At 41.5% G+C, this 24,353-nt stretch overlaps 1 protein-coding gene across 1 annotated transcript in view; it reads right to left on the bottom strand.

Moving 5' to 3' along the window:
* Window positions 1–24,353, bottom strand: part of pex5lb (peroxisomal biogenesis factor 5-like b) — a 49,568-nt gene that overhangs the window by 15,561 nt on the left and 9,654 nt on the right. The window contains 6 exon segments of the mRNA XM_071523098.1: window positions 3,775–3,894; window positions 14,698–14,796; window positions 17,912–17,999; window positions 18,651–18,774; window positions 21,626–21,775; window positions 21,857–21,919. Of these exon segments, the coding sequence (XP_071379199.1) occupies window positions 3,775–3,894; window positions 14,698–14,796; window positions 17,912–17,999; window positions 18,651–18,774; window positions 21,626–21,775; window positions 21,857–21,919 (644 nt within the window).

Here is a 24,353-nt window from a genome sequence, read left to right as displayed (position 1 = left end):
TAGTATAACAGACGATACTTTGACATATGCAGTGGATTTGAGCTGAAATGAAAACCTGTCTCTTCCTCCTCTTCCTCCCTCTCTTCTTTCTCGTTCCTCTGCTATCTTACAGTTTGAGTGACACTATCTTCTCCCATCGACAAATCCAGATTCTGGATAGAGGATTGGATGTGTCACTAGTCAGATTCCTTCTCTGCACTTCTTTCCACACATAACAACAATAAATAATGTTAAACTTTATTTATATAACACGTAGGGTTAGACCGTGATATCGGGCTGATATATATGACATTTGATTTTCTTTTCACGTTTTATTTCTTCATTTAATTGTTCAATTATGTTTTGTAAATTAATTCTTCAAAGGCAGTAATCTATCCCAAAGTTTCTCTACCATTGAACAGGTGTGGTGGGTCACTCTGCCTTAAAAAGCTGCTGACACTAAAAGAATTTCATAAGTCTGGGTTTCAGTGGAGAGTTTTAGTGTCCCATGATGGTCTAAATGCTGTTTCGGAGACTTTTCCACCCTGACAAAGTTGAAAATCTGGGGAAAGCATTGAATCCTTGGAGTACTATCAGCAGTTTCAATCCAAAAATTTTGCCATCAGCCTTCAAAAACTCATATTGGCTGAACCCTGACAGCACCTACCTAAAAGCAAAGTTTACAAAGTGCTTTACAAAAAGGCATAAAATCAAGGATTCGTAAACAAAGAAGATAAAAAAAATGTAAACAGACTTGAAAGAAAACTGGTTAAGAAAGGTGGTTAAGTTTGTGACAGAGATTATATATATACGTCTTATAACAGATCTTTAATAATCTGGATGGGCGCAGTCTGTAGTGGAAGGTTAAAGATCAGATTACCCTTCACTTTCGCCACTGTTGTGATGTAACCGTTGTAGTGAGTCCATAAACTCTCCACACTTGACTGGATGAGGGATTAATGCTGGGATTAGTGATAGCTTCATGTTAAGTATGGAAGTGCTTAGTTTGGGATCTTGATCTCAGGCCAATGGATTAGTTTTAGGGATTAATGTTGAGAAAAATCTATTTTTGCATGAGTTGGAGAATATAAATCTATGATTAATAATACCCTTTAAAATGGTAAATGCATTGTGATTTCTCTCTGGAAGAGCAGGGATTCAGTGCTGAATATTAATCACCTTAATATTGGATAACCACATGGCAATGGTTGGTAGACATTTGGATGATAATGATTGCCATTACAATACACAATGTAATTGGGAATTTGTTTTCTTCAGAGAATTTTTTTTCAACCCAATTTCACATGTGTAAGTGTTTCACCAGAGCGCTCAAAGTACATGGACAACCATTCTGTGGTGCCACCAACATCAATTCAGTTAAGTGGGAATCACCTCTATTAGGGAAAAATGTGATCTGGGAACTTTGTTTTGAGGAAACATAATGTTGTGGGTACAAAGTGTTAAGTGAACATAGTGTTGAAGGAACATAGGGCTGACAGCAGAAAGGATTGAGGGGACATTAGGATGGGACGTAGTGTTGCAGGAACAAAAGTTCCCACAAAGTATTGAGGGAACATAGCATTGTGTTTAGGGTACAAAGTGTGAAGGGCACAGAGTGTTGAGGGAACAAAGTGTTGAGGCAACATAGGGTTTAGGGAACATAGTGTTCAGGGAACATAGAGTTTAGGGAACACAGTGTTGAGGGAACATAGGGTTTAGGGAACAGTGTTGAGGGAGTACGGTTTAGGGAATATAGGGCTGACAGGAGAGGACTAAGGGGACAGTGGGTTGAGGGAACAAAGTATTGAGGGAACATAGGATTGAGGAAACATAGATTATGGTACATAGATTTGATCGGATATGGGATTGAAGGAACGTTAAATTGAAGAAACACAATATTGAGGAAACTATTGGGGGAACAAAGTGTTAAGGGAACATAGGGTTGATGAGAGAGAAATGAGGGGACACTGAGTTGAGGGAACAATGAGGAAACATAGATAACAAAAGTTCCCACAAAGGGTTGAGGGATCATAGGGTTGAGGGAACAAACTATTGTGGGTACACCGTGTTGAGGGAACAAAGTATTGTGTGTAAAAACTGTTGAGGAAACATAGGGTTGAGGGAACAAAGTGTTGAGGGAACAAAGTGTTGAGGGTACAAAGTGTTGAGGGAACATAGGGTTGAGGGTACAAAGTGTTGAGGGAACATAGGGTTTAGGTAACACAGTGAACACAGTGGGCACAGGGTTCAGGGAACAAAGTATTGTGTGTAAAAACTGTTGAGGAAACAGGGTTGAGGGAACAAAGTATTTTGGGTAAAAAGTGTTGAGGGAACAAAGTGTTGAGGGTACAAAGTGTTGAGGGAACATAGGGTTGAGGGTACAAAGTGTTGAGGGAACATAGGGTTGAGGGAACACAGTGAACACAGTGGGAACAGGGTCGAGGGAACAAAGTGTTGAGGGAACATAGGGTTGAGGGAACAAAGTGTTGAGGGAACATAGGGTCGAGGGAACAAAGTGTTGAGGGAACATAGGGTTGAGGGAACAAAGGGTTGAGGGAATATAGTGTTGAGGGAACAAAGTGTTGAGGGAACAGTGTTGAGGGAACAAACTGTTGAGGGAATATAGTGTTGAGGGAACAGGTTTGAGGGAACATAGATTGTGGTAGATAGATTTGATGGGATATAAGATTGAAGGAACATTAAATTGAGGGAACATAATATTGAGGAAACTATTGAGGGAGCAAAGTGTTGAGGGAACATAGGGTTGATGGGAGGGAATTAAGGGGACACTGGGGTTGAGGGAAAATAGTGTTGAGGGAACATAATGAGGAAACAGTGAACAAAAGTTCCCACAAAGTGTTGAGGGAACAAAGTATTGTGGGTACAAAATATTGTGGGTACAAAGTGTTGAGGGAACAAAGTATTGTGGGTACAAAGTATTGTGGGTACAAAGTGTTGAGGGAACATAGAGTTGAGGGAATATAGTGTATAGAAAACAAAGTATTACGCAGAAATAGGGTTGAGGGAACATATAGCTGAGGGCAAATAGGACATAAAATGGACACAAAATGAGGCGACAGTGTTGAGGGAGTGTAAGGTAAAGGGACAGGCTGAAGTATGGCTGCATGATTATGGCTGATAATCCTGATTTGATCCCGATCTCGAAGATATTGTGAAGTACTAATAATAATTAATAATCTCAATAATTCGAGGAACAAAATTACTTTAATGCGCGTTTTGCAACAACATCTTGATTATTATTCTAAGTGAAATTAAATGCTTCAATATTGCCAAAATGACAATATTCTCTGATTATTAAATGTGGAAACTAAAACTGATATAAGATTAGACATCCTACTATCCTACTATAAAATGAGGAAAACTCTGTCCGTCTGTCTGTCTGTCTGCATCCATTTTGCTCCTCGATGGGTTGGCCAATCAATCTGAAACTGCACATGGGCATTGAGCATTGGCATAGGCAGGGACTGACGAAGCTGATATTTCCATTTTCCCAAATTTACGCTGTTTATGCGCATTTTTGGCAAGTCTGCACGTACTTGTGGCGCACGCATCCCTGGGTATGGACTAGTGATTATTGATTTCTCTGTTTTGTGTCCCTTGGGCCTTTAAAACCTTTTTGTCTGACAACAGCAATAGCATGAAGGAATACAAGGTGGACCTTGTTCAATCTCTCGCTCATGGAAGTTGGGGATGGACACTGAGCGTCACGAAAATCAAACCTGTGACCCTCCAGTCGCGGGCCGGTCTCTGCCCCCCCCAGGCCACGCTGCCTACCTTCTCCATGGGCGAGACGGTAGGAGGAATCGGTCCATCGCTCTCCGACTCCTCCAGCCAGTTCCTCCGGGCCAGCTCCTCCCACTCCGCCTGCATCTTGTCCCAGAACTCAGTATCTGACTGCAAAACACCAGAGAAGAAAAACAACACTGAAGCTCAGTTTCCACACAGGAGCTCTCTTACAGCCCTTGCTTCTTTTCTTCACTATTTTTATAGGAATTTCAGGTGCTAAAGGTAAAAAAAAAAAACATTACAATCTGAGCCTCAAAAATGTTTTTAAAGATTATTATCCAGGCATTTCTGCTTTAAAATACGGTAAGATCAGATGAAACTCTCTTGATCCCTGTGGGAAAATTGGGTTGTTGTAGCAGCAAATAGTAATAAGATACAGCATAGAAAATATAGATAAAAATAGAGTGAATGAGGGGCATTAATGCAACCAACAGTGACAACACTAAATATATGAATGAAATATATGAATAACAGCATAGCATATGAATAAGAATAGAGAATTTTTAAATAGACGAATGGGCAGCATCTATTCAGGGTGAGCAAAACGTACTGAAGCAAGGAAAATTAATGGAAAATCTGAAAAATGTATGATATGAAAATATATGAAGAATAAAGGAACATATGCAGTATGAAATAAATGAAAATATAGAGGTATATGCATATTTTATTGTGGTATTTTTGCTTTGCTAGATCTCATAGTGGAGAATTAGGAAATACTGCACTTCAAGTCTTCCTCCTCTAGTTTTTTGCTCTTATTTTGATGTGAAAAAAAAAAAAAAAAAAAATCCTTAGACCGTTTTCTCCTCAGGTCATAATTCTTTCCCTGGAGTCACAGCAATATTCGTTCCATCTATTGTCCTGGTGCTGTGACCTCTGACCCCTGAACTCCATTTTCAAAGAGGGTAAAAAAAAACCTTGCACTTAAGTAATCACCAGGCTGCTCTGTTATCATATTGGCTATATTGGTAATCTGTTGTCAGGGCATTGTGGCGCTGACCTTTGACCTCCTTACTTATTGACTGAACTGATTCTGCTGTTGGAAATCACTCCGGATGAGAGAGTCCGCTAAATGCCTAAAAATGTCATAAAAATATGTAATGAAATACTGGAAAGAGACAGGATGACATACACCAAAGGTCACCCGGACGATCAGGATACTGCTCACATAGACAGAACAGAATCCATCAGCAACAGACAGAATCACACAGTAAATAAGCAGCAGGGAAACCGCAGAGGGAGGTCGGCTGGGGTCGCTCCTCTCACTCCTTCACCTTCATCTCGCCACTTCTCCAAATTTACTGCAACGTCCGTCAAAGCGGCGTGACCGAGCGTCCGGCTGTACGTCACGTTTTTTGTTGTTTTTGTTGTTTTTTTTGTTGTTTTTGTTGTTTACGTGCCCGTTCTGAATATCGAGCCGCCGCCCGCCCGCCACGCCGAGACGCCGTTTCCTCAAATCAACACATTGACAGATAGCAGAAAAATCCATAAGGCTGTTTGGTCTACTGGGGCGTCTTGACCCTGCCGGTAAACATGGAGCTTGTCAGGCTGAATTAGCCTCAGTAAAGACCAGGAGAGAGACTGAGGGCAACACAACGGCCGGACTCCAGTGTATGAATCTGTGTATTAACCTATGGAAAAGTAATGCAAGTACACAATAATACTGTTAGTACTTAAGCAAATGTGAGAAAACTATGATACAAATTCGGGCAGTAGGCAACTGCTTCAACTAACACAAAACTACCACAGTTATACTCTGTGTTTACAATAAGTTTCCATATGTTAATACACTGGAATCATTCCAGATACACAATAGTACTGTGTTAGTACTATGTACGTTCAACCAGCTGCTGACTGCCACAATTTTATCATATTTCATTAAATATTTATACTGTATTACTATGTATTTATTTGTTTTTTGTTTTTTTTGTTTTTTTAATGTGTGAAAAATATCTTTAACAAGCGCTTCTGTAAGAGCAAACGTTTTAACAGAGCAGACAAAATCTTCACATGGACCTTAAGTGGAAAATGAAGTGGAACATCTCCATTGAAGAAAACTGAATATATAAATCTGACATGTCAAAATAATTAAGCACAGCATCAGTAGTGTCATTCACTGTTTAGTAATGTGAACAATTCAGAAAAGAAAACATCACACACGAGTCAAACGTTACACACCATACAAACAGACAGTTAACTGCTCTTTTATCTCTTGTAATGCACTTCCTAACCTTGTTTCAAAATGACACTATATACATAAAGACTGATTGATTGAAATATGTTGCATTTAATGCCCCCTTATTTTAAAGTTACTAAGAAAGGAGTTTGTTGAAAAGGTATTAAGATTCACACTGCCTTTTGAATTAACTGAAATGAACCTTTCCCATCATATCTCTAGTTTCCAATCATTAAAAACATATAGATCTTTGAATTAAACATTTTTAAATAGTGAGATCCACTGAAAAATCTTTCTGTCTAGGACTACAAAACCAACTATGTATTTATAATTCTTTTCCACAGGTTAACACAGTGGACTGTGGTCATGGGAAAGTGTTAACAAACCAACAGCTATGGCAGCTGCTAGAGATCAAATTTAAGTCATCACAAGACTCTTTATATCTTTCATCATCATATTTGTTATCCTAGGGACACCAAAGTATTTGTGACTGTTACCAACTTGGCAACTTTGTCTCTAGATTTAGCGGCTTTTCAGACCGCTGGCAAATTAATTTCTCAAAAGCGACAAATCTGGCGACTTTTTCCGACCGTGAGGAACAACGTTACTCTGATGAATCCTAAAGTATTTGATGACGAATCTGCTGACTTCTGCCACTCGCTTGTCTAAACCAAAGAGGTCTGATGATCACAGCGCTTCTCATACACTGACAGCAGGCACTGCAGGTTATATATTGATATGCAAATGAGTGTATGACATCATCTGGCAACATCTAGCGACTTTCTGAACAGCCAGTAGCTTTCCTTGGAAAAGAGTTGGCAAGTCTGGTATTTTACTCTGGTTAGCTATAGATTAAAAACAGGTTTATCAGAGGTGAAATGATCAGCTCCCACTCAGAAAACAGCACAGATCATCCACGATCATTCTGGTGGAACAGGAACATTTTAGATTCAGATTCAGATTCAGATTTTATTTACTCTAGACCACACATGGTGGTATGGAGTACAAACATAAAACAAAAGAGCAGTACAATGGTAAACAGCCGGAATAGATCTTTAGCACAAATGAAGTCATTTAAAGAGAGGCAGAACATTACTCAGAAATGCACCCAGTCTACAGACTCTCCTCGGTTTATCTGTCTGCAATAATAATATAAGTTTAAACAGACGGATGGTTTACAAAGTATTTTGGCAGCTACTTCTTTCTATTCTCAACATTGCTTGTGTTTTTACATTCAAACAAAACATGATATTCATCCTCCAGACAGTTGTCATTACATAAATTACAAAACCTTTTATTCCTTTCCAGACCTTTGTATCTTCCTGTTATTTTGGGAATTCTGCTATTAGAAACTTGAAAATTACAAACAGCCTGGCCCATACCTCCTGTTCTCACAAAGTAGATGCTTTTCAAACTTAAAGTCTCTCTTTAAATTCACAATATAAATCACATGATGACATACTCTGAAGCTCATAACTCCACCTCTGCTCAACTGCCAGCTTCAGCCATTTAATATCATCACACCTCTGATCCAACCAAAGATATTTATTCCATCTGTTATCTGGGTGCAGTGACCTCTGACCCTCGACCTCCTTGGTGATGTAGGAACTGAAGCCTCCTCTACACTGCTGACCCTCACTGTAAGACACTTGGATGGGAGCGTCTGCAGCTGAGTGCAGAAAACGTGAAATGTGAAGACGAGTTGAACAATTGTTCATTTATCCAGAGCAGGAAGAGGCTTTCTAATCAGTCGCTCGTCAATCAGGTCTGATCGGTTGAAGTGAGCTGAACTGGAAGGGATCTGCAGGCACCAGAATAGCTCACAGATCTGCTCCTGCTCCACGACCATTGTAGATTAAATGGAGCTGTGAGGGCGAGCTGCACTTTTAATCACAGCAGCTGTGTTTCAGCACCCACACACGCCTGTTAGTTACACATTAATAACCTGAAATCACATCGACCTCCGCCTCCCTCCACCTACGCGCACGCCATCGTCCTTTAAAAACAAAAAAAAAACGACCTTTTTCCGTTGCACTCATCTCTTTACTTCGCTCTTCTCCATCACACCTGATCACTGAAGGCACACAGCAGTATGCTTTAGATCTGTACTGACACTGTCACCTGTGCAATCCTGCTATTGTTAGCTTGTAATACATTATTCTGCTGTTGGATGTAAAAATGTGGCATTACATAATTATTATTATTATTAAACCTTTATTTAGACAGGTAATCTCATTGAGACACGGGGTCTCGTTCACAAGAGAGACCTGGTCGGGCAACAGCAGCAGCACAACACAAAGTTAAAGACAGACAGGACATTCAATACAGAGACAAGAGAGAACACAATCATAAAAGTGGTAAGTGCAGAAGTGCAAAAGTGGTGGCCAGATTTTAGGCACTATACATAATTAATTGAGCATGTCAGAAATCAAACATAACAACCTTGTTCTTCTCTCCTGGTGCGGTCTGACTACGCACCAAAGTGTGAAAATTAAATTAAAACAGCAAAGGGCGAATAAAAAACATAATTTCCGGTTGTTCATGCAGAGATCAGGCGTGGTGAACTCTGACCTGAGAATTTGCACGACCAATAGAAACACTTGTTTGGCCGTGTCGACTTCTGAAGGAAAAAATCCTAATATATAATCCATAATATATATAGATGGTGCATCCATTGTTTTCCTCAGTGCAAAAAAATTACAAGCTGTCCAGTGATTTTCTCTTGTCTCCAGACCTATCAGCTTATTTCATGATATTTTTAGTCGAATTCTCTCACTGCTCTGGCAGATAATCTGCTGGTTTCAGTAAATTTCACTTGATTCATGCCAATATGACTTATTCTTTCAAAAAATCATCATAAAACAATGAAGAAAATCTGGAAACAAGAAACTTTCTCCAAGACAATTTCACTTACTCACAAATGTCCTGAAACAAGTTACATTCTCCTGGAAAAATTTGTAGAAACCGGTAAAATTGATGATTGATGATTTCACAAAAAAAAAAAAATCCTAAAATAAGCTTGATGAGTCTGGAGACAAGAGAGAGGAACTGAACAAGTCTGTCAGTTTTTGCAGTGTTGCAATGCAGCCAGCTAACATTAACTGTAGACTGCAGCAGGCTGTGAAACCAGGATCTGTTTCACAAACGGCTTTTCTGGAATATTCTGACAGTTTGGACTCTTTGTTGCAGCAAGAGGCAGCGGAGCTTCAACTGACAGCTGACTGGAGGCAATACTGTCTGTGGGTCCAACAACTACAGACAATACTGTCTGTGGGTCCAACAACTACAGACAATACTGTCTGTGGGTCCAACAACTATAGGAGGAGAGGATTTATATAGAGGAACTAAATCTATGAACTGATCCTTTAGGGTTACTTTAGCTTTAAATGTTTAGAAGCAGAGTTAGGGTTAGATTTAAGTTAAAAGATCAGGCTGGTGTTTTTAATGCATTTCTTACCGTCAACAAATCCTATGAAAATAACAAAATCAACAATGAATTTGTTTTGATAACAAGTCTGGTCCATGTATCCTGGTCCCAGTGCAGCCATGTCCCAGCAGCCATAGAACTCCATTGTATTAAAAAACGATTAAAAACCCGTCACAGAGCCATGCTGCTGCTCTGCAGCATATTTCATCATCACCATGCACCGGGCCGGACCACTTTTTCCTCAAACAACTTAATAAGCCGGCTGGAAACACGTTTTCCATCTCAGGAAAGTAGTTCCGTAGCACAGAAAATAGTCCCCGGCGTAATGAAGAATTTGTTCCCATTTGAGTTTGATTTGGTAATAACTACAACAGCCTGACTTTTCATGGTAACAGTTAGAGATTTTTAAAATGTAAACTATGTCTTTGTGAGCTGAATTTAAAGGTTTTTATCTTACAGTTGGAGCCAATGACTTCCGGGTTGACGGCTAAAAACAGAACGTGGGAAGTCAGAAAGTAACGGGAGGAGAGCAAACACATTGTTGATTTTGTTATTTTCATAGGATTTGTTGATGGTGAGAAAATGCATTAAAACACACCGGCCTTATCCTTAAAGGTGAAGGCTGAGGTGAGTCGTGCTGTGGTGAGCGTTGAGGTTAAGGCTGGACTGCATGGAGTCAGTGAAGGTCCTCACAAGGGTAGTCATAGAAATGTGTGTGTGTGTGTGTGTGTGTGTGTGTGTGTGTGTGTTTATGTGTGTGTGTGTGTGTGTGTTCACTGCTCTTAAAACTGATTCCTGCTCTCATATCATTACTGTATGGATCAATTTACCAAACCTCAAATAAGAACTGCAGCCATGACTGTGCTCTCTCTCTGTCTCTCTCTCTCTCTCTGTCTCTCTCTGTCTCTCTCTCTCTCTCTGTCTCTCTCTGTCTCTCTCTCTCTCCATTCACTCCCATCATTTGTCTCTCCTCAGACACTCTCTCCCTTCTTCTTCTTCTCCTCTTTCTCCTCATCGTTCTATCTTTAGTCCATGTCGTCCAAGTCATTTGTTATTTATGCTTTGCGTTGTTGTTCTGCCGTTTCTCTCCTCTGCTCTTCTCTTGTCATCTGGTTCCTCTTCAGTCGCCTCTTTGATTTTTCATTTGTTTCTTTTCTTTCTTTGGAGTGAGATATTTTTAGAGTTTCTCACTTGCGTAACCTGTTATTTTATTTTGATGTATTTCTGGTGTATCTTTATTTATATATATCTTTATGTTAATAAATGAGCTCACTGGTCCATTCTTCCCTCGGCTTCGAATCACATCTCCACATTTCTCCTCTTTACTTTCTTTTTCTGTCTTTACTTTCCATATTTTACTGTATTTTTACCTCTTTTTTTAAACCTAGCACTCCTACATACTGTCTCTCAACACTTTTCATTGTTTTCATTTCTTCCATCATCTTTTGTTGCTTTTCTCTATCGTTTTGAAGACTATTTTAAAGTTGTAATCCTTGAGATCCTTGTTGTTTTCCTTCATATCAAGTCTCATCACTGTGGTGTTTCTGCACTGCACTACCCAGAGATCACCTGTCAATCAAACAGTGTGGGCGGAGCTTGGGTTTTCTGTTGATGCGGCTGATGTTTGAGTTTCTCTTCTCTCTGTCTCTTCAGCCATGGTGGCTATGGCTGCTCATGCTAACTACCCAGTTCTTCTTCTTCTGTTGATTCCAAACAAACCGGAAACGTAAAACGCATCACTTCCTGTGCAGAAGAGGACTCAAACCCACAGCGTTGTGAGAACATGGTTTGTGGTCAGTCTGATTTTCCCATCAGCCCCCTCTCCCGCCCGGCAGCGTCTCTTCTCCTCTCTGCTGCTGCTCAGTTTCCCTCCGTCTGTCCGTCTCTACACTCGTCAGTTCACTGTGATTATTCAGATCTGATTAGAGGGATCTGATCTGATTTGATTTGATGAGATCACATCACTGTGAAAATGCTCGTTATGCATTTCTCATGCATGGATTTATTTAAATGCGTCTCCACATTCATTTTCTCCTCTTCACTTCGCTCTGATGCTCATCATGTCTGGATGGACCGGGGTCCAGCTGAAATATGGAGCCGATATTCACCTTTTATTCAAAATAAAATCTGGTCCAATTAGTGTCGTCCACCTCTGATATGACAGATATGATGCAGTTTGATTGATTGCATATTTATTGTAGCACTGATCAATGGATGTGCTTGGGTTAGAGAGTCACAGCAACAACAACAACAACAATGGAGGAAAGCAGGAAAAAAGAAAGAAGAGCAAAGCTAAAGGTTCAGAAACACGTGAACATCAGTGTCAGACGAGCTGTGGAGGCTTTACACTGTCTCAGAGAGATGACATCATCACAGAGGTGGGGAACAAGTTTTTAAGACTTGACTTGATGCATGAAGAGAAGACCTGAGACTGGACTTGACTTGGGTTCTGGTGACTTGGGACTTGACTCTGACTTGTACTCTGATGACTTGAAAAGGTTTCTAAAGTCTTGACTTGAGATCTTGTGTTTGTGTAAATGACTTAGATTGAAAGTGATGAGATTTGTTCCAGCGGACGACTGAATTTAAATTCTGTTTTCTGAATTTGTATGGAATGATTGAATTTATTGAAGTTGAAACTGATTATAGAAATCAAACTCATGATGCTCTTACCAAGTTTTTATCCTATTAAAACCATATTGCATTGAAAAGTCCTAGATATTTAGTTTTCTTTAAGATATTAAATTGATACTGGACTCTTGATTTGTTCTGACTTGACTTGCTGTTCTACATTTAGACTTGAGACTTGACATTAATGACATGGACTTGACTTGGTAATCTACATTTAGACTTGTGCCTCCAAAAGTGCGTCCTGAACATCAGCAGAGGAAGCTGGACTCACCAACATTAGATCTTTGGTTTCCTTTGGTATAAAGCAGCACAGACCGCTTTACTGACATCACCACACAGGATTTCTGGGTAATGAAGTTCAAAACGATTTGAGTTACCTCCTTCCTTCCCTCCAGTGCGGCTTTAAATAAACCCAGACACAATGTGAAGAGACGGAGCGGGAACAGACGATGTGATCTGATAAAATCACAGATCTGAAGCCTCGTGTTGTAATGACTGGTGGGAGAGTCACCGCCAGCAGGACCGGGCCGCAAATATCACTTAGGACACGCTGAGTGCAACCACAGCCGTTAGTTCCTCTCCTCCTCTCCTCTCCTCTCCTCTCCTCTCCTCCTCTTCTCTCCTCTCTTCTCCTCTGCTCTCTTCTCTTCTCTCATCCTATCCTCTCTCCTCTGCTCCCCTCTCCTCCTCTCCTCTCTTCTCCTCTGCTCTTTTCTCTCCTCTCCTCTCATCCTATCCTCTCCTCTGCTCTCCTCCTCTTCCCTCCTCTCCTCTGCTCTCCTCTCTCCTCTGCTCCCCTCCCCTCCTCTCCCCTCCTCTCCTTTCCTCTCCTCTTCTCTCCTCTCTTCTCCTCTCCTTTCCTCTCCTCTGCTCTCCTCTCCTTTCCTCTTCTCTCCTCTTCCCTCCTCTCCTCTCTTCTCTCCTCTGCTCTCCTTTCCTCTCCTCTCCTCTCCTCTCCTTTCCTCTCCTCTCCTCTTCCCTCCTCTTCCCTCCTCTCCTCTGCTCTCTTCTCTCCTCTCATCCTCTCCTTTCCTCTCCTCTCCTTTCCTCTCCTCTTCTCTCCTCTTCCCTCCTCTCCTCTTCTCTCCTCTCCTCTGCTCTCCTTTCCTCTCCTCTCTTCACCTCTCCTTTCCTCTCCTCTTCTCTCCTCTTCCCTCCTCTCCTCTCTTCTCTCCTCTCCTCTTCCCTCCTCTCCTCTGCTCTCCTTTCCTCTCCTCTCTTCTCCTCTCCTTTCCTCTGCTCTCCTCTCCTTTCCTTTCCTCTCCTCTTCTCTCCTCTTCCCTCCTCTCCTCCCCTCCTCTCCCCTCCCCTCTCCTCTCCTTTCCTCTCCTCCTCCCCTCCTCTCCTCTCCTCTCTCCCCTCCCCTCCTCTCCTCTCCTCCTCTCCTCTCCTCTCCTCTCCTCTCCTCTCCTCCTCTCCTCTCTGTTCATCCATCATGAGGGAAGTGAAAGTGCGTCTCGGCTCCTGCGGCGGTGGTGGCGGCGTGGCGTCATCAATCTGCCTGATGGCGGCTTCATAATGTACTGAGAGCGGACAGATGATGTGCAGAGGGAGGGAGGGAGGGAGGGAAGGAGGGAGGGAGGGAGGGAGGGAGAGAGGGAGGGAGGGAAGGAGGGAGGGAGGGAGGGAGGGAGGGAAGGAGGCTGGACTTCCTCTGGACGGATCAGATGGTTCAGATGCTGATGCACCGAACATTTACTCTGTCCCTCCCTCCCTCTCTCTCTCACGACCAAATGTCCTGCATGTCAGTCTGCTCTGTAAATATATTTGTCAAGTAGCAAACTTTGCATAAACGGTTTCATTTGTGTTGCTTCATTTAAATTGAGTTGAGCTTCAAATTAGAACAATATATATTTTCTTTTTTTTTTCTGGTATTTCATGTTATTTCTTCTAAAGTAGGCTACATCAAATTTCTAGGCTAATAATTAAAAAAAACAGCCTAGAAATTTGATCTTACGATTCAAGCAAAACAACGGCTGTTTGGTGTAATTTTCTCATTCCTGCCATTTCCAGGAAAGCCAAAGGGAGCCAACTGGAAACACAATTTTTCTAATTTTTCACTACAACTATGATTATTTTTTGCTATTATTATCCTACCACTAGTAGATTATAGGCTCATAAGTTTAAACTTTTTCACAATTGCGATCGAGAAAATATAGCGATATTTGTGAAATATTGCGGTATTTAATATTATCGAATAGCGGCCCAAGCCTAGTGTCAAGCCAGACAGAGAAGGACAGAATGAGACAGGAAGTACAGGACGTAAGGTGGGGTAACCTTCAAAATAAAAGCATACTTTTTATATTTATGACGCTAATGGTGAATGTAGTATTTCTGCACCGGGGTTAGAAAAATAAAAAAATTATCGTTTAATTTATTGTTATTGTTATTGTTATTGCTATATACTGTGGCAGTATATAGTGATATGACTCTCAGGACATATCGCCCAGACTGATACTGATGGTACTGGATCAAACTGATACGGGCATCTGTGTTCAGGCTGGAGAGCGGTCGGGAATGAAATCAAACGAGTAATGTAACTGTGAGTATCTGGCAGGATTTGTGTGTGTGTGTGTGTGAGTGTGAGTGTGTGTGTGTGTGTGTGTGTGTGTGTGTGTGTGTGTGTGTGTGTGTGTGTGTGTGTGTGTGTGTGTGTGTGTGTGTGAGTGTGTGTGTGTACCTCGACAGCAGCCTTCGCCCTGACAAACTCCTCCTCCAGCGACTGGTTCCTGGCCAGCAGAGAACGAGTTCGCCTCCGCTGCCTGGTCGCCCCGCAGTCCTGCACACACACACACACACACACACACACACACACACACACACACACACACACACACACACACACACACACACACACACAGGCAGCAAGGTCAGCCAGCAGCCAGCAGCCGTCAGCGCTGGTTGTTAGTGGACAGTAAGGAGACATCAGAGGCCAAATAAACTTCTGAAAGTGTCAAAGTCGTATTTAAAGAGGCGGAACGTGACCTTTGACCTCTACTGCCCCCTACAGCTGAGCACAGAGAATTACAACAACAGAACTTTGGTTCTCCTATACAAGGTACAGCAGCACAGTGGCAGGAGTATTGTACTACTACTGCTACTTTGGCACAGTAGCAGTAGTACTACAGTCTCAGATACTTCAGCAGTAGTAGTACTGCAGTATCAGTAGTACTGTAGTACCAGACAGTAGTACTGCAGTATCAGACAGTAGTAGTACTGCAGTATCAGTAGTATTGCAGTACCAGACAGTAGTACTGCAGTATCAGACAGTAGTAGTACTGCAGTACCAGACAGTAGTACTGCAGTATCAGACAGTAGTACTGCAGTACCAGTACCAGACAGTGGTACTGCAGTATCAGACAGTAGTAGTACTGCAGTATCAGTAGTATTGCAGTACCGGACAGTAGTACTGCAGTACCAGTACCAGACAGTAGTACTGCAGTATCAGACAGTAGTAGTACTGCAGTATCAGTAGTATTGCAGTACCAGACAGTAGTACTGCAGTATCAGAGAGTAGTACTGCAGTACCAGTATCAGACAGTAGTACTGCAGTATCAGTAGTATTGCAGTACCAGACAGTAGTACTGCAGTATCAGACAGTAGTACTGCAGTACCAGTATCAGACAGTAGTACTGCAGTACCAGTACCAGACAGTAGTAGTACTGCAGTATCAGTAGTATTGCAGTACCAGACAGTAGTACTGCAGTATCAGACAGTAGTACTGCAGTATCAGACAGTAGTACTGCAGTACCAGTATCAGACAGTAGTACTGCAGTATCAGTAGTATTGCAGTACCAGACAGTAGTACTGCAGTATCAGACAGTAGTACTGCAGTACCAGTATCAGACAGTAGTACTGCAGTACCAGTACCAGACAGTAGTAGTACTGCAGTATCAGTAGTATTGCAGTACCAGACAGTAGTACTGCAGTATCAGACAGTAGTACTGCAGTACCAGTATCAGACAGTAGTACTGCAGTACCAGTACCAGACAGTAGTACTGCAGTATCAGACAGTAGTAGTACTGCAGTACCAGACAGTAGTACTGCAGTATCAGTAGTATTGCAGTACCAGACAGTAGTACTGCAGTATCAGACAGTAGTAGTACTGCAGTATCAGTATCAGACAGTAGTACTGCAGTACCAGTACCAGACAGTAGTACTGCAGTATCAGACAGTAGTAGTACTGCAGTATCAGACAGCAGTACTGCAGTACCAGACAGTAGTACTGCAGTATCAGTAGTACTGCAGTACCAGACAATAGTAGTACTGCAGTACCAGACAGTAGTACTGCAGTATCAGTAGTACTGCAGTATCAGACAGCAGTACTGCAGTACCAGAGAGTAGTACTGCAGTACCAGACAATAGTAGTACTGCAGTACCAGACAGTAGTACTGCAGCATCAGACAGCAGTACTGCAGTACCAGACAGTAGTACTGCAGTTTCAGTAGTACTGCAGTATCAGACAGCAATACTGCAGTATCAGACAGTAGTACTGTAGTATCAGACAGTAGTACTGCAGTATAAGAGACTAGAAGTAGTACTGCAGTATCAGACAGTAGTAGTACTGCAGTATCAGACAGTAGTACTGCAGTATCACAGTAGTACTGCAGTATCAGACAGTAGTACAGCAGTATCAGACAGTAGTACTGCAGTATCACAGTAGTACTGCAGTATAACAGTAGTACTGCAGTATCAGACAGTAGTACTGCAGTATCACAGTAGTACTGCAGCATCAGACAGTAGTAGTACTGCAGTATCAGACAGTAGTACTGCAGTATCACAGTAGTACTGCAGTATCACAGTAGTACTGCAGTATCAGACAGTGGTACTGCAGTATCACAGTAGTACTGCAGTATCAGACAGTAGTACTGCAGTACCAGACAGTAGTACAGCAGTATCAGACAGTAGTACTGCAGTATCACAGTAGTACTGCAGTATCACAGTAGTACTGCAGTATCAGACAGTAGTACTGCAGTATCACAGTAGTACTGCAGCATCAGACAGTAGTAGTACTGCAGTATCAGACAGTAGTACTGCAGTATCACAGTAGTACTGCAGTATCACAGTAGTACTGCAGTATCAGACAGTGGTACTGCAGTATCACAGTAGTACTGCAGTATCAGACAGTAGTACTGCAGTACCAGACAGTAGTTCTGCAGTATCAGACAGTAGTAGTACTGCAGTTTCAGTAGTACTGCAGTATCAGACAGCAGTACTGCAGTATCAGACAGCAGTACTGCAGTTTCAGACAGTAGTACTGTAGTATCAGACAGTAGTACTGCAGTATAAGAGACTAGAAGTAGTTCTGCAGTATCAGACAGTAGTACTGCAGTATCACAGTAGTACTGCAGTATCAGACAGTAGTACAGCAGTATCAGACAGTAGTACTGCAGTATCACAGTAGTACTGCAGTATCACAGTAGTACTGCAGTATCAGACAGTAGTACTGCAGTATCACAGTAGTACTGCAGCATCAGACAGTAGTAGTACTGCAGTATCAGACAGTAGTACTGCAGTATCACAGTAGTACTGCAGTATCACAGTAGTACTGCAGTATCAGACAGTGGTACTGCAGTATCACAGTAGTACTGCAGTATCAGACAGTAGTACTGCAGTATCAGACAGTAGTACTGCAGTATCACAGTAGTACTGCAGTATCAGACAGTGGTACTGCAGTATCACAGTAGTACTGCAGTATCAGACAGTAGTACTGCAGTATCAGACAGTAGAACAGCAGTATCAGACAGTAGTACTGCAGTATCACAGTAGTACTGCAGTATCAGACAGTAGTACTGCAGTATCACAGTAGTACTGCAGTATCAGACAGTAGTACTGCAGTATCAGACAGTAGTACTGCAGTATCAGACAGTAGTACTGCAGTATCACAGTAGTACCTGTGTGGAGGATATGAAGTCGAGCTCGTCGAAGCTGTGGACGTCGAAGGAGTTCTTGGTTGATGGATCAGTTTTAAACTCTGCAGACCTGAACAGAGAGGAGTGATGAGTATAAATACTATAAATACTGTTTATATAAAACCTCTGTGTGTATTCCACAGTGTCAGGCTGAATACACAGTGAAATATATACAGTATATATTGGAATATATAAGATAAGATATGATAAGATTGCACTTTAGATTGCAGCGGCAGAACAACATGCATCACACATCACACCAAACGGATCAGATCAAAGACTAAAAACATCTAAACACGATATCGCACTAAGATTACAGCGGTTTTACAGGTAAAGGTCCACATGCAGACAGATATTCAGAGAAAAAACTCCTTTCTGACTTGAATCTCAGAGGTTTTTCTCAGTACATTACCCCCCTCCCCCCGACTGCAGTAAAAAAAAAACACCCACAATGGCCTTAATACACATAATTCCCTCTGCTTTGATTTCCTCCAGTTAAAGGACGACAGGAATATCAACGCTGTTTGGGTTCCAGATCGCTCACAGGAGAGGAAACTGACCGTCTGACTTTAGGAGGATCAGTCCGGACCTCAGGAGGAATGGAGAAGTAACCGAACGAGCAGAGTAACTGATTACTTCGGTAAGGAGTAAGGAATAATGAGTAACACGTCTCTTTCTGACAGGCCCAGCAGTGAGGGAGAGAGAGGTTAGTTTTGTTTACCACAGCAGCTCGCTGGAGGAGTGGTGGGAGGTGCATCTCTTCTCGTATCTCCTCTTCCGGCCTGCCTCCACCAGGCCGTCCAGGTTCACCTCCTCCCACTTCTCCAGAGGGGAGGACAGGCTGACTGAGGAGGACAGGAGGAGAGAAGGAGGAGAGGAGGGTCACATGTTGCTGTTACCACATGAACATCACACTGTTGTATCCACAGAACTAGAATGGACAGAACGGCCCTTCCACTGTTTCTCATGGTAATTTGTCTGGTACAGAATAAAATGTTGATTATGGAATTTAAGTGTTAGTTGCTATGGTGACAACACAAGTCCGGACATCAGTGGTGGAAGAAGTACTGAGATCTTTCACTTCAGTAAAAGTAGCAATACAACAATGTAAAGATACTCCATTACAAGTAAAAGTCCTGCATTCAAAATCTTACTTAAGTAAAAGTACATAAGTATTGGCAGCAAAATGTACTTAGAGTATCAAAGTAAACGTGCTCATTATGCAAACTGTCCCCATTTAGAGAGTTATATTTTTCATAAATTATTGGAATATTAATACTGATTTATTGACAAACATGTACATGTAAGCAGCATTTTAAAGTTGTCAACGTGAAGCTAATCTTAACAATTTAGCTATACTTTTGGGTAGTCTAATCTATAACAATGCTATTTTATAGTTATTTTATAAAGATGATCAAATGTTTTAAATATAAAATATTGATCTGAAACGTAACTAGTAACTGTAGCTGTGAAATAAATGTAATGGAGTAAAAAGTACAATATTTCCCTCTAAAATGTAGTGGAGTATAAGTACAAAGTAGCATAAAATGGAAATACTCAAGTAAAGTACAAAGTGGTTCTTGCTATAAAACCTCTCAGCTCAGTGACTTGCTGTGAGTCAGTTTGTGAAAAAGGTCTCAGACTTCAAATGCCAGATGCCCGGTTGTCGACCGGACTGTCCAGGTCCGGTCAGACGGCTCGACCGGATGTTCAAATGTCAAAATCATTCTGTTGATAATAATCCACTAATTCTAGCCCTGACGATTTTCCCTATCATTGGTGGGTATCTGTTGCTGATAGGCTCATGACTAGAGCAGGTGTAATCTCCACCAATCACAAGTGACCATTTCACCCCACGTGGGTGTGTGTGTTTTATTGTGTGGGCTGTGTAAGTGCATAGCGCAAAGTTTTGAGTTCTATGGGACCTGTGTGATGGAGATAAAAAGGTAAGAGAAGCAAGCGTCTGTCTGTCTGTCTCATTAGACTAGTCTGGGTCTGTGTCTGTTTTTTCCTCAGTAGCTTACAGTCTATGCTGCAGAGGCCAGGAGGCAATATGATGTTTACATGCTTATACAGTATAAGCTCACTCCCCTCAATAAAAAAGAGAAAATTATAAATCATGATGGCGATTGACACCTGTCAATCAAAAATGTGTTGTTTGATTGTTGTAATCTGCGTTTGAACTCTTATCAAATATGGCCAAAATATGTTCTTGGGCCACATGGATCTACTAGAAACATCAAGCAACTGGAGTATTGGGAGGGAATATACAGATTTTACCTTTCCCAAGCCAATAAGTCAGCTTGAACAAGCATGTTAACACAGTTGTCCAGTCTTGTTTTTTGCAGCTCAGGAGACCGTCCAAGATCAGTTCAATTTTATCCAGGAGAAATCTAGAGACTGTCATACATGCTTTTATTTCCTCTCATTTGGACTATTCTCTACTCTCTACACATGTCTGAGCCAAAAGAGTCTACATAAATTACAGCTTGTCCAAAATGCAGCTGCCAGACTCCTCACTAAAAAAAAACAAAAAAAGAGAGCACATTACTCCTGTTTTAGCTTCTCTTCATTGGCTTCCAGTAAATTTGATTTTAAGATATTATTGATAACTTTTAAGGCCCGTTCTGGACTCGCACCCGAGTACATCTCAGATCTTCTGACACCATACGTGCCCGGCCGCAACCTGAGGTCCTCAGCCAAGGCTCTGCTAGCCGTTCCACGATCTGGGCTGAGGACCAAGGGTGACCGGGCCTTTTCTGTCAGGACCCCGCTCTCTGGAACAACTCTCTAACCCAAACCCTGACCCAGAGGAGATCAGACAGGCTCCTTATCCTCTTTTAAATCCCTCTTAAAGACATATTTTTATAAGTGTGCTTTCTCAGGGCTTGTGGTCTGATTTCACTTTCACCTTTTAAGTCACTTCTTAAAACCTATTATTATACAAAGTCATTCCCTTGTTCCTTATTTTATTGATTATTTTAATTATTTTAAAATGTTTTATTTTACTTATTATGCTCTTCCTCATATGTAGCTCTTTTGCTCCTATATTTCCTTCCCAATGTTGTATAACCTTTAAACTGTTTTAAAATTGTTTTTAATATTGTTGTCCACCATTTTTATTTTGTCTTGTGAAGCACTCTGTAACTTTGTTTTGAAAGGTGCTATATAAATAAAGTTTATTATTATTATTATTATTATTTAGAAAAATGTCAGCTGTGGATTCAGCTTGTAGCAGACACTTGCAGCTCAATAAGATCAACGTGAGAAGAATCACATTTTTGATGACAGTTTTTTTTTCTTTTTTGTGACTTTCTGTTCTCACTATTAGTTGGTAATAATAGTAAAGTTTGTTCATCTTAGTTTACTGTACACGCACATCTGCGCACGTGCACATGCACAAACGTACACGCGCACAATGTCCGGTTTTATCAAGATGTAAACCTGGCAACCCTTTTAACAAGTAAATATAAGTCCTGGGTCCTGGGTAAAAACTGGCAGAATGCAGGCTGCTGTGTGATGATTAAATCAGTGACTAATCTAAACAGGACAGAGAGGTGGAGGAAGGAGAATCTCCTCATTACAGAGAGAGCCGGGATTAAAACCAGCCGCCGACTCTTTTAGTCACGACCGACTGAACAAACCGCTTTCAGCAAAATGAGCCTGAACCTGAGGAAGAGCGTTTCCTCTCGGTACCTGAGTCCAGCGAGATCCTCTCGGGGGTGCGGGGGCTGGAGGGGAGGCGCTCCACCTCCACCTGGATGAGCTCGGTCTCGTCGGGCCGGCGGCGGCGGCGGGGGCTCTTGGAGCTTCCCTTCCTCCTCAGCGGGCTCCTCCTGCGGTCCTTGCCGCTCCCGCTGCTCCCGGTGCTCCCGGTACTCCCGCTGCTCCTGTAGCTCCCGTTGCTCCCGTTGCTCCCGTTGCTCCCGTTGCTCCCGTTGCTCTCCCCCGGCTCGCTCAGGTCCACCAGGTCCAGCGCTGTGGACAGAACTGGAGAGAGGAGAGGAGGATGTCTGACAATGATGATGCTAATACCACTACTATATAATCATAATAAGAGTAAACAAGTGTCAACATGGTTAATTACACAGTTGGAGAATTGGTGGTTCAGCAAGTGAAAGAGGAAAAGGACACAGGTGCTGTGGTTGATAGTTCACTTGAATTCCACACGCACATTTCTGAAAAAATTAAAAAGATAAACTCCATGCTGGCAATAATTAGAAGAACTTTTCAAAATGTATGCAAGGAAATTGTTTTACCATTATATAAATCCTTGGTGAGATCTCATCTTGAATTTGCAAGTTCGGTCTGGTGTCTTTATAAATTGAAATATATATAAAACATTGAGAAGGTTCAGAGAAGAGCTACTAAACTAATTCCAGGTCTGAAAGAGATGTGATATGAAGAGAGGTTAAGAAAATTACAACTACCAACTCTAGTGTACAGGAGACACAGAGGAGACATGATGGAGGTCTAGAAGCTTGTTCACAGAATATATGACATCACAGCCGAGCCTGTCATGCACTTTTGGAATAATAGGTTTGAGTTAAGAGGGAGCTCTTTAAAATTATTTCCACTAAGGTGTTTCTCTGAAAAGAGAAAAAACTTCTTCACACTTGGTGCTGTAAGAGCATGGAACGAGCCTCCAGAGGATGCAGTGCTCCTTCAGTTCATTCTTTTAAAAATAGATTGGATAAATTCTGGTCAACAAAGGATATTTTGTATAATTATAAAGCTGCTTTGTGATTATTTGTGATTATCTGTGAAATTATTGTGATTTAAAAAAAAAACTTGTGGTAAATTGTGGTATTTTTTTTGTATGGTTGTTTGTTTTGAGTTGTAGAGTGTGGTGTGGAGGATTTATATCCTGTACCAGAAAATTTTCAATAAATTTCAATAAATTTAAATAGCTGATGGCAAGATTGCGCTGTACTATGGCGACTTGGCGTTTCTCACTCTGTGTGTTTGTTTGTTTGTTTGTTTGTCATGTGTTTGCATGTGGAAAGTACGCATGAGAGGCCGTCTGCCTCCTGAACTCTACTGAGGCTCTACTGTCTGTCTGTCAGGTCTAAGGGAGTGACAGTATGACAGGTACAGAGGGTGTTTTTATCTCCATGGTACATATTTCTTAGTTTATTTTGCTTATGGTATTTTATTGCTTCTACCTCATGTCTTACTTTGTGTTCTATGTGTTTTAAGTGTTTTACTTGTGGTTCATTTTGGAGTCATTCCTATGTTCCCAGGGTCCTATGTTCCCCAGTTCTAGGGTTAGGGGTTAGGTTGGTTGCTTGTAGATGTTTACCCAGAGCCCGGACCACAACTGTTTCAAAGAACAGAAGGGCTTTTTTATCAGAGCTATCCAGGTTAGGGTTAGGGTCAGAGACCTTCAAAATCAAATAAAATGATAACCATTGGTTTTGTTGTGTTTATATAGCTGTTTTGAAGCCTTGTTCCAATATAAAAAAAACTGGATAATATTTATGAAATATTTTAACTTGAAACGGGTCAAATTTGACCCGAACACAATAGGAGGGTTAATGTGTGTTAACAGAATATTGAACTGGGGAACATAGGACCCTGGGAACATAGGACCCTGGGAACATAGGACTCTGGGAACATAGGACTCTGGGAACATAGGACCCTGGGAACATAGTTACGCTCCCATTTATTTTTAACCATTCTTGTCCCACTGTTTTAAGTGAGCTTTCCAAAGCAAATCCCAATCAAGCAAGTTGAAGTAGCAATATTATAAAAAAAAAAAAAATTATTGCAACATCTTTTTAATGGCGATTGGGCCAGTCATTGCTCATCTAATTATTTCAGTCAATAATAAATCATTGTTTTCTGATCGGGCTCGTTCATAGAGAATTTGTGTATCTAGGTCTGTTTGGGTTATGCACCAATTTTGGTGCTGAACGCTCAAATATTGACAAACCCTTATTGTAAAATTAGTTTGGGGTTTTTTTTTTCTGAAAAAGTCAAAATGGCGGAAAATCCAGTTTTCATACTCGGCTGGAGCTGTTGAAAAAGTTGTAGAGCACAGCTACGGCTAACACAAAAACCTCTTAACTCCCAGAATAATTTTGATTTTCATGTTTTGTCAGATTCCCTGCTCCTCTACAGGCTGAGGAAACTCCACCTGGTCTGATGAGACTCTGTCAATCACATGATGGATCAACTCTGAGCTCATGGTGATCAATGTAAAAACAAGACCGTCTTTCTTCCAGCTCCTGAAAACCGGACATGTTGGAGAGTCTGTTTGCAGCTCATGGAGTTTGAAACATTTAATTACAGCGTCAGGAACTCACCTGTCTGGTTTGGTTTTGCTGTGGGAGATACAGGAAAACAGGAAAGAAGCAAACTGAACAGATACAACTGACTCATATTTAATGAGGAGAGGAGGGGAGAGGAGGAGAGAGGAGAG

The sequence above is a fragment of the Centroberyx affinis genome, unplaced genomic scaffold (genome assembly GCF_046629955.1).
Source record: "Centroberyx affinis isolate AG114_WGS23_722 - 3 ecotype Tasmania unplaced genomic scaffold, CSIRO-AGI_Caff_v1 ptg001064l_1, whole genome shotgun sequence".
NCBI lineage: Eukaryota > Metazoa > Chordata > Actinopteri > Beryciformes > Berycidae > Centroberyx > Centroberyx affinis.
Note: the sequence above shows the minus strand (reverse complement) of the source record. Positions and strands in the feature narration are given on the sequence as shown.